Raw genomic sequence first — 16,144 nt, 5'->3', positions numbered from 1 at the left:
GCTTTGATGTAGGTTAAGGCAACAAGCTGTGTGCACCAAACAACAACCGCATCGACTGTCACCCAAGCAAGGGTTGACTCAAGTATTTTATGATTTATTCAAAATAAAGGAATCATTATTAAAACCTAATAAAACCAAAACTTAATGTAATTAAATCACAGGTTCGTTTTACACATCTGGCTGCGCACAAGCACCTGATGGCAGCGATGTGACATAACAACCTGTACGATCAGAGGGAGCATAGATATGTGTCAAGTTCAATATTTTCCTCCTTTTCATCCCATGGCCATTCCCATATGGTTAATTTCAAAAATGAGTCATTTGATGTAACTATAATGTGAATGCATGCACTGTTGTGTTCAATTATTACATGGCTGGTCACAGCTGATGTTATAGACCTCTCCTATTAATTTTTGTCTAAATACATTTTCAGTATTGCCTACAAGGGGCCACTCATGGAACGAAATAGGCACCTCATATGTTTATTAAATGGGCGAGGAATTTCTGTGTCCCTCATGTGTGACATTAAGTGCTTGGACCACATATAAGTCCCAAATTGCAATTACTGTGATTTAGCTTTGTTTCAGGGCACAGTTTAATTATATAATTGTGCATCACCTGCTCTTTATTGATCCGAAATTATTGTCCATCGCTGGTGCTTTAGTACTGTTACGTCATGGACATCACTAATGTTTTAGTGTTCTCAAGTAATCGCACATATCTGGTACTTTGTTCCCATGTCATTTCACATCACTGACACACTAGTATGTGTCTGCCATCACCCACGGTGAGCCTAGTGGGTTTTTAGGTGTTGATGTCTATCCGGGACGGTGCCAGGCTAATCTACAAACTAACCAGTGATGTGTAGATTGTCGGCCCAGCGTGGTTCACTAGGCATTTAGGTGGTGATTTGTACTGCAAGGAACCAGTTAATTGTACTACTGCATACTCCTTAATCAGAATAGTATGCTAATGCCTAGTTACAAAGATTTAAAAATAATTAAAAGCATTTTTGCTGCACTTTTTTAATGACACATGATTACCATTACAAAGCAGGGGCTTGCACCTAAAAAATTACACAAAACTCTTGTTGAACAGGTTGCACTTATGCAGTTCCTATTTCTTGAAGGAAGAAATAGAAACTTAAGCTTGCTGTCTCGGTTTAAACAGTTTAAGGTCAGTACCTAGGATGTGGGCCCATTTCCACAGGGACTTTGGATACATGGCGGATGTTTCTCGGCAGCGCTTCTGCTTGGTACCGTTAGGGATCGTCCATTAATCACGTGAGGCTCGAAAAGGGGGGGGGGGGGGGGGGTCGGGAAAAATCACGAAATATCACAAGGGAGGAGGGGGGGTGTAGAGAGATATCACGTGTATTTATTTTTTCGCGCGATTTCTACTAAACCGAAAAGGGACGCGTGACCTTGACTCGCCGTAGCCAGGCAACAATATCCCCGCCCGCCGCTACATGAACCACCCGGCTCGGCTTGCCAGTCGCCAGTAAGACTGTGATTTTGGTGCCAAATAGATGCGTAAATCACATATAAGCCTTTCCTTTATTATTTTTATGCCAGTGAGAATAAACCTGCAACCTTAATGTGTGTCTGGACATTTTTATCACAGCTTAATTTTCCAGAATTAAATTAAATTATACCTATATTTAAAGATGATAATCTGAAATATTTAAAAATATTTTGTACCAAAAAATACACGTGATTTATTATGGGGGGGGGGGGGGGGGGGTAGTCTGAAACCTCACCACTAATCACTAGGGGGGAGGGGGGGTTAAAAATTTGCTAAAAAAACATCACGTGATTAATGGACGACCCCTTACCCAGCACTAATTCTCTCAGAAAGAGCAGAATCCTGCAGGGAGGCAGTTCATGGACCATCCAGCCATGAACTATTTTTCCATGTGTTCCAGCCTGTAGACACGCCCATACCAAACAAGCACTTTACTAGTTCGTTTCTTGGGATGGGAAAATGACTAGAAGGGTTAATAACTATTTACCTACAAGTTCAATCACTTCAGTGTATGGTAGTTATAATTGTAGTGCTTCTAGCCAGTACAAAAAAAGGAATCGTACTATATTATATGGTAGCAGGGGCGAAGCCAGGGGGGGGGGGGTTAGGGGTTCAAACCCCCCCCCCCCCTTAGCACCAAATCTTTAATTAATTTCTTATTCATCACTCAAACAAATTTCATATTAAAATTAATAAAAATTTTACCATTACAATATTTAAATTTAAGTACAGAAAACTGCTAAAATAGCACTATTTTACACCTTAAAATCCAAATTTTCCCGGGGGAGGACCCCTGGACCACCCCTTTAATATGGGGGGGGGGGGCATGCTTCTTAACACCCCCCATACACAATTCCTGGCTACGCCACTATATGGTAGGCATGTGTTCGTACTGGGAAATCGATTAGAATTACAACACAAGAGCATAGGGCTCGTGAAAGTAGTGACGGCGCGCATGACACTACCAGACGACTCTCGTGACCACTCGGCGCGGAAAGTGGTGTAGCATTGTGTAAAAAAAACTGCCTGTCTGTATGCGATAACTATATAAATAAGATGTGTGTAACCCTTCATAGATTAAGATGCAAATGAGCATAATTGTAATTAACATATTGCACAGTTCAATGTTACGACTTGGCAGTGGTGCTCTTGGCAAGGTGCATTCCGAGATCTGCCACAAATGATGGACGGTACTAGGAACTGGGCTTAGAATACCACCCAGAGCATGGAGTTAAGAAGTTAGGGAGTAGGTGTGTGTAATCTCTGCTGTGTTAACAGTTGAAGTCAAAACAAAAAACGACCACGCCCCCTTGTGAGAGCAAAACATCACGGGTTGCAATGCATTTAAATGCAGAATACTGTATTTTGTTAATCCGATATTAGCTACCAACGGCGTATATGTGCAAGTTTATCTTGTTAAGTGTATGAAATGAAATATAATGTTGTGTTGCAAGACTGTAACGTGTGATTTTTTAGTAGAAATAAGGCAATAAATCCCGATATATGTAATGACGAAATGGGTTATAAAATTAATTTATTGCTTACTTAACAGCATTCAGATAGGGTGCATTGATGTTATTTAGGCAGTATGTTGTGTCAATAACATTGTAGTACCCTTGTTTACATTATTTGTGCTTAAAGAAGGTTTTTTTTCGTCATTTCATTTATCGGACTATTACAATGTTAAAGATACTAACTTATTACCTACATGTTACTGTAAACGAAATGAACAAATTAACTGATATTTAAATTCTCGTCATAATTATTAGGCCTATGTGTATGGATGGATTAGCTGTCACGAGCCCACTTGCCTATATTAACATGTAAATGCTACAACTTTTGCATTTTATTTATATATTTATTTATTTATTGCAGTGGCCACGCAATAGTAAACATACCAGTAGTTTCTTCAGAGCTAAATTAGTCCTTTGCACGAATATTTCACTTTAGGAGCCAGTACTGTAAAGTAACAGTAATAACAGAGGGCACACATGCCTACCTGCAGCAATGTTGCAGTGATTACATTTGCAACTTTTTTTTTTACTATAGCGATTCCAAGTGTTATATATTTATACTGTCTACGTTTTAATTATTTTTCATCCCACAATTTTAGCCTTGAATGTGTGCCTTAAGCTTCTTTGAGATCAGTGAGGATTATAAAATGCTAGTGAAGATATATTTAACTTGAAAATTATATTTTTGTATTTTTTGTTCTCATAGGGGGCAATATTTACCCACAATTTCCCTAATATTCATATCCATTCAACTTTAGATTTGCAAAAATTAGTTCATAGAAATTTTTTCTCGGAAACCTAATTATTTTTGTCAAGATTTTTTCTTGGTTTCCCTTGACTGCAAAAATTCTCATTGATCCTTAAACAAAATTGTCTTCGTAAACATCTTTTGAACATAATCACTAGTTTAAATTATGTTCTTAGCAAAATAATTGAACCTTATACAAACATACTTATCAGAAACTGCTTTTGTCAAATAAACAATACATATGATTATTCAATGGGGACATGTCATGCATATGCTGATTCAAAGAGGAAAAAAATGTCTTTTCGTCTTACAAATACTTTGCACGTCCTTAGACGGGTATGTTAGTCCACCTCTATCTTTCTGTGCAATTAATGAATTTTCAGCATTTCCCTCTGGCAACTGGTACATCTTAAATTGGTAATAAAAACACTAAAAATATTTTACAGCATTTTTAACGTAGCTATACTAACCTAACCTACAATCTAGTGTTGTTACTAACCTAGCCTAATCAAACACTATCCACATTTGACTACTTCGAAAGAAATATTTTCGAAATTGATTTTTATTACTTTAACCACGGAAAAGTTACGCCTAGGGAATTTTAGAACAAAATGATACTAAACCACACTGCATAAAACTAAAAGTGAAATGTTTTACAGATTAAATCACTTCTCCTCATCCATTTCCTCACCATATTTTTTTAAGTTAAGTCTTATAATCGTCGACGATAAAATTGGTACATTATTGGGCTTTGGTAAAAGCAAGCTGGTAGCACAGTGTTGCAAATTTAAAATAGGGTGAAATTATGCGAAATCAACTACAAAACAAGACGTACTGAAGTAAAAACTATAATTTATTAACAAATAACAAGACATTACATAAATGTATATAATTTGGACAACAAAAATCAATGGAAAATATATTATGGTTTCATGCAGATAACACAATCTATTTTATTTCATTTTTTTTTTTCAATCCACCTGCAGATCCCTACATGAGCCAACAGCTCAAGGGATATTGACCTTGTCACATTATAAACAAAAATTAAACATAGTTAAAATTGCAATAAAATAATAAAGTTTACAATTATAATGATTTTGCTAATCTACACTTTCAACAAATAATCACAAATTTTATAATTTTCACAATTTACACAACACAACAAACAGTACATATTTTTCATTTAATATACTCTGAATATTTGTAGGGTGTCCTATTAATTATATAGCAAATTACATATTATTTATATTGTCATTAACTTACAAGGTGTTATTTCACCAGCTAAATAAATATTTTTTTCCTTTGATGTATTCTCTAACAACTTTTTTGAATTCATTAAAATTTTGTAGTAATATAATTTCTTTAGGTAGTTTATTAAATAGTGTTATACCTCTTAAGTGTGGAATTTTGGTTTCAGTTTATAGTTATATCTTGTGATATATGGTCCAGTATGTTCAGATTCTACAAAATTATTTACAATTTTACAAATAAGAGCAACCTATAAATATATTACGAAAAAAAAGGAATATATTCAACTCAGTAAATAAAGGTTTACATGAGGCTCTTGTATCAGCTAAACATATAATACATATGGCTTTTTTTTTTTTTTGCAATCTAAAAATTTTAATTCTATTACTACACTTACCTCATATTTCAATTACATATACCATGTGTGTGTGAAAAAGTGCAATGTATGCAGTTCGTAGAGAATTTCTGTCTATAATTTGGCTAAGAATTCTGAGGGCGTAGCAAGCTTTACTTAATTTATGAATAGTTTGATTGATATGTTCATTCCATTTTAATTTATCATCAATATGTAAGCCCAAGAATTTAGTTGATTCAGTTTGACTTACCTATCGCTTGATTCTGAAATTCAGATAATACTTGATCGAGCAGTCTTTTATTACCAAATTTAATAAATTTTGTTTTATTTATATTAAGTTTTAAATTATTTGCATCAAACCACTTATTCAAGTTAATTATTTCAAATTCAGTTTTATTTTTTAATTCCAATATTTTTCTGCAGTTATAAGAAGATTTGTCTCATCAGCAAAAGATACCTACTCGTACAAAATTGTACTTACTACAGAGTCAGAATTTTTCATTAGTTTTCCTTATCCCTATATATACACATGAGTTATCCATCAAGTCAAATCTGTGTGGGATTGTACATACCGCCACTTTTGTGTTACATAATGAAGGTAATACATATTTCAAACTGAGATACACAGTTTTTGATTGTTTGTTTAACACGTAATTTCCACCTGCTACTTTAACTATCTCATCTTCTTTCCTGAGACATGTCTTGTCTTCTCTTATTCCTCTCACCACTTCAATTATAGAAGCTCCTGGATTGATATAAACTTACTTGTGAAATGTAATTCCAGTATGCTTTTTCGCTAGCCTATTTGTACAACCATAAGCACAACACAAATTTTTTTATTTTTTCTTGAACACGTTATTTCCACCTGCTACTATAACTATTTCATCTTCTTTCTTGAGACATGTCTTGTCTTCTTATTCCTCTCACCACTTCAATAATAGAAGTTCCTGGTTTGATATAAACTTGCTTGTGAAATGTAATTCCAGTATGCTTTTTCGCTAGCCTATTTGTACAACCATAAGCACAACACAAATTTTTTTATTTTTTCTTGAACACGTTATTTCCACCTGCTACTATAACTATTTCATCTTCTTTCTTGAGACATGTCTTGTCTTCTCTTATTCCTCTCACCACTTCAATAATAGAAGCTCCTGGTTTGATATAAACTTACTTGTGAAATGTAATTCCCGTCTGCTTTTTCGCTAGCCTATTCGTAGAACCATAAGCACAACACGACATTGTTTTATTTCATTAAAAACACCATTTCAAACTTGTATTCGCCGTTTGTTTTGGTCGCATTAGTGGGCGTGTCCCAAAAAGCAAAATGACTTCAGCATCCACGCCAAACAACCACTCCCTAACTTCTTACCTCCATGACCCAGAGCACTACTACATCAATTGCAAAAATTAATTTTAACTTTTACAATTTTGGTTACTTAAAATCATAGTATTTATGTAGTGGGATACTGTAAGTTTAATTAATTTCCGCTTTATTTTTACTGTGAAGTTAATGTTTAGTATTAAATGTATTTTAACTGTGACGATACGTTCTAAAGAATTTATATTTTATTGTTTATGAAAAACTTATTAATTTGATTTATCTACACCTCCTTTAACTCTAATTAGATAAATAAATTTTCGAAAGAATGTTACATTTAAAATCAGTAAGCTGTTTTATGGTTTTTACATTTCTACTCAATGGGTTGATAAACATCATTATCTATGGTATAAATTATGGTGCACGTGAATGCGAAGATTTATTACAGTTGTAGTATCTTTGTCTATGGTAGTTTGTCTATGATGTATTGGTAAACTTTACGTTCAAGTTAAATAGTAAATAAAAAAAGCATTGAAAACAATTCGTAGAAAGTTATTATAACATTTAGAGGTTGACAAATATGAGTGAAGTCCTATGAAATTACGTCTATAATTAATGTAGAGCATGCCGACACGTCGAGAATTCACTCGACCCACACACCAGGACCAGGAAGGACACAGTTGGACTGATGATTTGCCGGTGTGCAAGTTGTCAGGTGTGTATTGAGCTGTCTTCACTTGCAATTGGGCTTCCGAATCCCTGCACCGACTGAGTGCCGAGGTCACAGCCGATTTCCTGCTGTGTTTGTTAGTAAATTACTACAAGAAGTCTAAAGCCCGGGCTACATTCGCAATAGCACGCAAATAGCACATACGCACAGAAGTTCAACATACACTATTAGATATGAACTGCCACATTGGCAAATAGCACGCGCACAGAAAGTTCATTAACTTTCAACTTTTAGGTTATTTTCTGTGCGCGACCCTGGGGGTAGCCAATCAGCAAGCAGTTACGCTACTACGCTAGTGGGCTTATAAAAGAACAATTGTCACGAAAGTATTGGTGCTGTTGACTTGAGTAGTTTGTTATTGTTTTCAAACACACGATAACATAAAAATGGAAGGCACATTTGATAGCTTTTTGATAGCTGTAATAGAAAGTAAAAATATTTTGTATGACAGGGGATCCACAAAATTGAAGAAGCTAAATTAAATGCTTGAAAGTCCGTGTATGAATGTGTTAAAGAAGCCGGATTTGAAATAAACGGTGAAATGTAATTTTGAATGCTCATTGTGTTTTGTATGTAAACTTTGAAGTATTTAAAATATTTCTGGGTTTAACGAAAACTGTACCACAATAACAACACACAAATCTAAACAAACATAACATAAACAAACATCACTTGTGCCAACTTCAGTTATTATTAACGGAAGTTATACATTTAAAAAACTTTTTTGAATGCTTCCGGTATTCTTTTGTGTTGTGTTGTGCGTGAATGTAGCATCAAGCTCTGTGCTATCTGTGTGCTGTTTGCGTGCTATTGCGAATGTAGCCCGGCCTTAACGTAATGCTTGTGATGGGGAGCCCTCAATGCTCGCTTTACTCGCCATCCCGGAAGAAAGAGTGTAAAAGATTTTATGTTGAATTTATAACGTAACAATTGTGGGAGGGGGGGGGGGAATTATGTAGGAAATAAACACATTCGAAAAAGAAAAAAAAATTGTTATGAATTTTTTTTCCTTTCTGATAAGAATGTTCAGCCTAAGCAGTGTTGGTATAGACCATTCATGGACAAAGTACAGCCCGCGGGCCAATTGCAGCCCTTTGGGCTAGTTAATTCGGCCTGCGACGTGGTTTTGAAAACCCCTACAATTACACATAGGACAAAATGTATTTTCTGCATAGCTAGAATAGAATAATGGTTTCCTTCTCATTGTGTTTTAAGTACAGTATTATCGCATCTCATATTAACTGAGTTTGCACGCAGCTTTGCGTGGGTTGCATGCAAATTCCTAGTTCCTACCAGATTATGAACAGCTTTTAGAAGCTCAGTCATAGTTTCATCTGTCACATACACCTTCATACTCTTTCTAAAGAATAATCAATTTTTGTAACTTTTTCTAAGTTTTTTAAAATTTTATAGCTTATAATATAATATAAGTTTATTTTTTTTCGGCCTGCCTAAGTATTTTTTTATTTGATCTGGCCCGCTTCTTGCGTGGTGGCAGGCGTGGGGCTGTCGACCAACCAGATCTACCGGGAGGACGGCTACCGGCAGGAGGAGCACCAGTTCGAGGAGTGCAGCTTCCGCTGCCAGGTGGACAAGAGCACGTTCCTGTACGGGGTGTTCGACGGACACGAGGGCGTGCAGGCGGCGACCTTCGCGCTGCAGCGCATGGCGGCGGAGCTGGTGCTGGGCCAGCTGGCCGGCAAGACCAGCGACGAGGAGGTCAAGGAGGTGCTGCGGTCAGTTCACTACACCAAACTTACTGTTCTTAATGACGAGGGTTCTTGGAGTCCATATAATTAGTTATGTATCAAGAACATTTCTCTAATAAATTTTTTTCTCAGAATCATTTTATAAGAATGTCATAATACGTACATTGTCCTTATGGGGGAAATATTGAGACTTTAAAAATATGACATAAGCAGGAAAACATTATATGCAGGAACATTATAACAGGGTTCTACTGTACTAATGTTTTAATTATTTAATTATTGTAATGAAAATGAGCACCTGTATTTGAGTGGAGAGAATGAAGTTGGTCTTGAGTGTGATCCCTTGTGGCATAGAGCCCAGATGTGTTGGGAAACATGGGGGGATCTTATCAGTGGGTTTTCTCAGAGTGCTTCCATGTTACCCCTCCCATTCATTCCTTGAATGATCTGTTTATCTCATCTCCCCTGTCTCTAATGATGTTGATGGGTCATTCTATTAAAACAAGCAATATTCAGATAGAGAAAATCTTTGGAATAAAAGTCATATTTATTTTGTTTTTATAGATTGATATTTTTTTACTTAACCTTCATAAAAAAATAAGCTTATGAGCAATAAATAATTTCACTATTTACATACGAAAAAAATTATATTTTAAAAATTGTGTACCAGGACAATGACACTGCTGCCAGGACAATGATAACAACATACAAAAAACTCTGATAGTCCTAGCACATCCATGAAATAAAATGTAAATAAGTTATGTACCTACTAAAAACAATAATTAGTTCATCTCATAGTGGACTAAAGATATATGCTTGAGTATAACAGTAAATACATTAAAAAGCAATAAAATAAAGAGTAATACAATTTCAGAATTTCAAAAAGGAAAGTCCCTGAATGTGAATTGAGAATCACGATTGCCACATGGTACTGGATGTCCAATCTTCTTTTTAACATTGTGAAAGGCGTAACTAAATATGTCTTTTTGAGGGGGGGGGGGGGGCATTTAAATGTTGAATCAGTGGCTGGAACCATGACATTCACTTCACACGCATGTTCTGATACTGCCAGAACTTCACCAGGATACTGCTTGCCTTCATATGAGACAACAACCCATTCACCAGGTTGGATGTTGGTAATAATATCTTAAACATATCACACAGTTTTGATAATTGATAAGTTATGATTGAATTAAAAAAATATTTGACAGTAAAATATTTTGCAGTTTACCTTGAGTTTGTTTTGCAGAATCACTGCATTTACTTTCATCTGTAGTAAACTGGCCATTCATTTTTTGTGAGCCAAGATAATATCCATGAGTGCATCATCCTTCATATGTGGGACATAGACAGCTTAGTGATCTAAAGTGTAACGTTTCTGGTTCATTGGAACTGTGGATCACTTGATGAACCTTTATGGTGCCTTTGAAAGGGATCAACGTCTTCTCAGACAGGAATTTTGAGTGAATGGAATCAATAAATTCTGATTTAATCTCAAATAGAAGGATACCAGGACATTCTTTGTAAAGTGCAGCAAATAGATGTTAAAATGTAGGTAAACCTTTTCCTTCTGCAACTATGCGATCTGCTGTTCTTTTCAAAACTCCACCTATTCCATCAGGAGCACCCTTCCCGTGTCCTGCTTCAGAGAAGTTCCAGCAACTGAACCGTACATTTGTAGAAATAGTTGGCAACACTTTTGACATAAGATAAAAATTGGTCTTGTTCCTATACTGGGTAGTGGGTGAGTCACTATAAAAGTATACTTCATTAATGATTTTACTGGCTATAGTTTTTTTTGTAACATTTAGAACTTTCTTTCAATTTTTTGCGTGTGAATCTCTGCTCTCTCGTCATTTTGCTTACAGGCTTGACAATTCTTTTGTCTCTCATATTTAGCATGTCTTTTTAACTTTTCTTGTAACAATCGTCCTGAGTCATTTTTTATTCTCTCTTGGCGCTTCTTCTCTGCAAGTCTTTTCTTCAATAACCTTTCATCATTTGATTGTTTAATTTTACCCATTATGTTTGCTGCTCTTAAAACCTGAAAATATTTAAATATTTTATAATGCATTTACATAGTATGTAAAGAACAGATGAGTATTTCAAATGTGAATGTGACCTGTTCAAAAACAATATTAATTAACATATCCGAATTGGTTTTAAATGGAACAGAATTAAAAATGACACGAGACAAGAAATCATTCGAAGTACTGTCACAACGACAGCACTGTGAATAATTAGCTATGTTAGTGCTTGTCACATGAAGTAGTAGTACTATTTTTTTTCACTATGACCTAACCTCCATTAATTTCCATTTCATTACATAGTTAAGTTTAGTAAATATATTGTTGAGTTGAGGTAAAATGAAAATAGTATTTACGTGCCTTTAAATAGGCATAAAATATTTTGCATTTTGAAAGCCATAATTATTTTAGTCTTCTTAATATCTGGGAAATAATGTACCATTTCCTTTATAACTGTCTGAATATTGACATCTGTGATAAAATGTGGTGGTGAACAAAAACCACGAGATAAATACTACCTAGTATGCAAATAACATCATTGTCCTGCCATGTTGTCATTGTCTTGCCTCATTATAGCCAGGACAATGATGACCAAGACAATGATGAAACAGACTTTAGAAAAGTATATATTGTTCCCTCCAAAATTTTTGAGGTTAAATATTATATGGCCTGTTTATGACTGATATTACACACTTAAAAATAAAACAAACATTATTTTATTACATACCTGTGGTCAGACTCATTGCCCAGGAAAATGACTGTTAAAAAGCATAAACAGTCAAACACTTATTCTTCTTTGTCAATGTAAGAATAATTTATTCCAAACAAACTTCAATGAACATATTTCCTTTAAGTTGATACTTACACCAATAGATGGCTAAATCCTCTCAAATTGTGCTGCTACCTATCTTTGCTAAAATGAATGAATCAAATGATACCAGGACAATGATGATATTCTTGGAGACAACTATTAAATTACAATTACAGTAGTATTTTGATGTGGCAACACTTACTCAATTATTACTAAGTAATAGTTCAAAATCTATAATATATTAATAAAATTACATATAATAAAAAAATTATTTTCTTTTAAGGTTAAATAAAAAACAATTCAATAAAATATGACCAGTGACAGCCAGGACAATGACTTTTTTAAACATAAAAACTATAAACAAATTTAATGTGAATATATTTTTTACATGTTAATGTTATTTTATATAGTGAATAGGATGTTCATTGTTGTAAATTTTTTTTAATGGTTTTATTTAATCGGAAGAACCACGTAGGCCCGAGAGACAACAATATTGCTTGTTTTAATAGAATGACCCTGAATGTCATTGAACAAGCTCAGTCATTTATTCTTTTCAGTGTAAATTAGGGTTTTATTTGTGTCTTAACTAAATTACATTTTTACAACTGTACACTTCTATTTTGAAAACTATCACCATTGTGAGTGATGTAATATAATATTAGTATACAAAAAATGGTACTGTGAATGAAACTCAGTAAGTGGTATGACCTGATTTTGAGATGTCAACAATATCCTTTTTTTATGTGTATTGTTATAAACAAGTTATGACATTTTGTAAAAGCTCACGGAAAGATGTGCATTTTATTTAGTCATAGCTGTTGCTGGCCAGTTTTGGTTTGGTTTCAGGTAGTTCTCATGCTCTCTCTTGCATTGATCACTGTTAAGTCAATTCTACTATTAAAGATAATCGATAATCGTCACCAGTGACGTGTTGCTCTGTTGCTGGTGGCTCAGGGCCGGAGTGCAGTCAGGTGTTAGCTTGAGGGACGACATGTCCTAGGCTTAACCTTTCAAGCATCGTGCACTTGGCTTATGTACTGTCTGCGCTCCTTGCAATCCTCCAAGTTGGTTGTGTTGGTATCACTTCCAGATTATGAGTAGGCACTTTGTGGTTTACCAAACTGTCTGTTTCCAGGGAACCATTCCTAATGTTCAGTCAGACTTGTATCTGAGGCATAACCACAAAACTTATTTAGTTTTTTTGTAAAATGACAATTATATAGCAAATAAAAGGTTAAGTAAAAAATTTATTATTTGAATTATTGTATTTTATATTTTCACTGGTACCAGTAAATGAATAAAATACTACAAAAAGAATATATATATAAAAAATTGCATTAAATATGTTGGATTAGTTCAGCATTTAGCTGGTATTCCACCAGTTTTAAAGAATTTTTTTATTTGAAGATATCCAACTAGGACTTTCGTTTGTGCTTGATTTCAGCCAGAGTTTAGAGGAAAAATTATTTTTGCTTTATTCACTACAAAGCAGTGCCAGACCAAATACTTTCTTTTTAATCCTTACGTTTTCCTGTCTTCCTTAATCGCACGTGAGATTGTTGTCACCAAGGCAAAGTGTCTTCTAGCACAGACACGCTTGTAGTGTTATAATGTGTGTGCTGTAGACAAGCGTTCATCTCGGTCGAGAAGGGCTACTTCGACTCGATAGATGATCGCCTCGCCAAACGCACAAGCCTCCAGTACGACATTCCTGAAGGACTGACTCCCTATGAAGCCTACCAGAAGTATCCACACGTGGTGAGTTACTCCTAATGTAACAGGAGCTCAGGTACTGTTTGTACAATATCACAGTGTTCATTACAGTTTATTAACTTAGTTTTTGATATTCATGTAAATATAATATATGTTGCAAGACAGTTAATTATTTTAAAGTACATTTACTTTTACTGTATGCCCACTGTTGTACATGGAATAAACATTTAATTAAGTTTTTTTTTTTTTTTTTTTTTGCATTTCTAAGACAGAAGGAATAGTGAATATTCTTAATCCAACATATTTTACTACTTTATTACCTCTTTACATAAACAAGCTCTTTAGCTCTTTGCATAGCTAAGTACAGAACCAGTGAGACTGAGTATTTGAAATTAAAATTATTTATTTGTACACACACACAAGCTTATCACGGACTCACTGACTGTAACGCCTACCAGGAGTCTTGAGGCCGGACTCTGCAGATAGCTGCACCAGCTGTTTTACACACAGAAACGTTAATTATATTTTTTATGTGTGTTAAGTGCATTTGAATTTTTCACCAACATTTGATGCTAGAAGTTACAGGAAACCTTTTTTAATTTGTGAGTTTTTAATCATTCTTTTACTTTTCAAATTTGATTAATTAACTTCGCAAAGTAAGAAATTATGAAATTTTATCACTGAAAATTAATTTTGATAACATTAGTATATTCATTGTAAAGTACATACAAAGTTGCTATCGCTACGAAGAGTTTTTTTACAAGCAAACTTTTTTGTAAAGTATATTATTGAAAATTTATACATATATGGATGACTCTTTCAATTTTATTCAAATTGTGACATTAACTTTTAAAAGTCACAAAAGTATCTATTACACTTTATTCTTGTGTAGTTTCTCCTGCGAGCTGACTGAGATAAAGCCAGGGTGATTTAACCAACTGATTTAAATATTAACTATTGACTCAAGTGATAGTTAACTACAGAACCGTCTCTAATTATTAATAATACATTTGTTTTATGATTGGTGTCTGACCTTTTAAAATATTAATATATTTTTTGCTATGTGTGTGTGGATGTGAACCAATTGCATTAAATAAAATATAATTTTTTTTAAATTAGAATTGATGCAAATTTTGATATTGCCTATATACATATTGTGTTACTGTTATTAGTTGAATGTTTAGTCAGTGCTTTGTTTGTTTGCTTGCTATTGAAGTTACATTAATTAAAATATTAACTCAAGTATTGTGCAACAAGGATAACCAGTTTATTCTAAGCCTGTAACACACTCGGATAGTATAGCACACACAGGGCAATAGTAAACGTATGATAAGAGATATCTGGTGTCTGCAGTGTTATCTACCCTGTAGTGTATTACACTTAACTGATATGTGTTCAATTAGTTATTTTGAAGCCCATAATACAAGGACTTGTATGAGTTAGTACTATTTAAATTAAAAAAAAAAAAAAAATGGTCGTCTGTAAAGTCGGTTTACGGACGATAGTTTAACGTGACGTCATAACAACACATTGATGAAATTATTGCATACTTTTATGAATAAAATTGAATCTTTTTTTGTTATCACTATTTTGTATGGATACAAAGAAGGAGTGAAATGAAATCTACAATTTAATTGATAAATTTACTTTTCTTTCACTCATTAATTCAAATATGTTTATTACTTTAATGAACAGATTATTTTAACTATAACTTTTATACATGTTTGCTATTTAACTTCTTCCAATCTGTATTATTCTTTTAAAGATAGGACGATGATAGGAAAAGTAGGAAACGAATGGTAGTGTTTCAAGTTTAATGTACCTCGAAAAAGTCACATCGATGGTTGTTCCAATCGAGGGGAAGAGAGATAAATGCGGCGCAAGCGTACAATGAGCTTAACGGGACACAGCGTAATGGGACAATGTGCATAATGGGACACTTTTTCATACGTGCAGCCGGAGTACATCGATTTATTAGACGTCACGTCAAAAAGATAACTTTTTTCCCCCTATTATAAAAGTTGCTATAGTAGTAGTAGAGTATAAGTTTGGCTTAAGCATTGTCAGAGTTAAGCTGTGAAGACTTGTTATCTTCAAGATGTATCTAGTAAAGTGTTTAGTGGTGAGTAGCAGTCTTGAGTAGTAATTGTTACAAGAGCGAGAGGGCGGGGGGGGGGGGGAAGGTGACATCATTCCCCCATAGTATTGAGAAAAAAAATCAGTTTATAACTGTGTGAGAAGACATGTTGCTACAGCAGCATCTGTAGGCCCATGTCAGTGTGTTAGTGCCAGTAGAATTGAAAGGTTTTTTGAATACACACAAAAAATTTTTCCCTTCAAGACAACCCCCACCCCCTCGCTACTCAGAAAAAAATTGTTTGTTTCTGCCACTGGGTATAGATATCAGTACATTGTAAGGCAGCAGCAGGCATGTGCATATGCCAATA

General features: G+C 34.4%; 1 protein-coding gene across 1 annotated transcript; it reads left to right on the top strand.

Annotated features, from left to right (window-relative positions):
* The first annotated feature begins 7,151 nt into the window (after positions 1-7,151).
* Positions 7,152-15,237, top strand: LOC134539215 (TGF-beta-activated kinase 1 and MAP3K7-binding protein 1-like). Its single transcript, XM_063381002.1, has 3 exons — positions 7,152-7,422; positions 8,936-9,173; positions 13,610-15,237. The coding sequence occupies exons 1-3, from the start codon at positions 7,332-7,334 to the stop codon at positions 13,755-13,757; spliced, it is 477 nt and encodes a 158-aa protein (XP_063237072.1). The 5' UTR covers positions 7,152-7,331; the 3' UTR covers positions 13,758-15,237.
* Positions 15,238-16,144: the final 907 nt, after the last annotated feature.

This window comes from Bacillus rossius, chromosome 15, assembly GCF_032445375.1.
Source record: "Bacillus rossius redtenbacheri isolate Brsri chromosome 15, Brsri_v3, whole genome shotgun sequence".
NCBI lineage: Eukaryota > Metazoa > Arthropoda > Insecta > Phasmatodea > Bacillidae > Bacillus > Bacillus rossius.
Note: the sequence above shows the minus strand (reverse complement) of the source record. Positions and strands in the feature narration are given on the sequence as shown.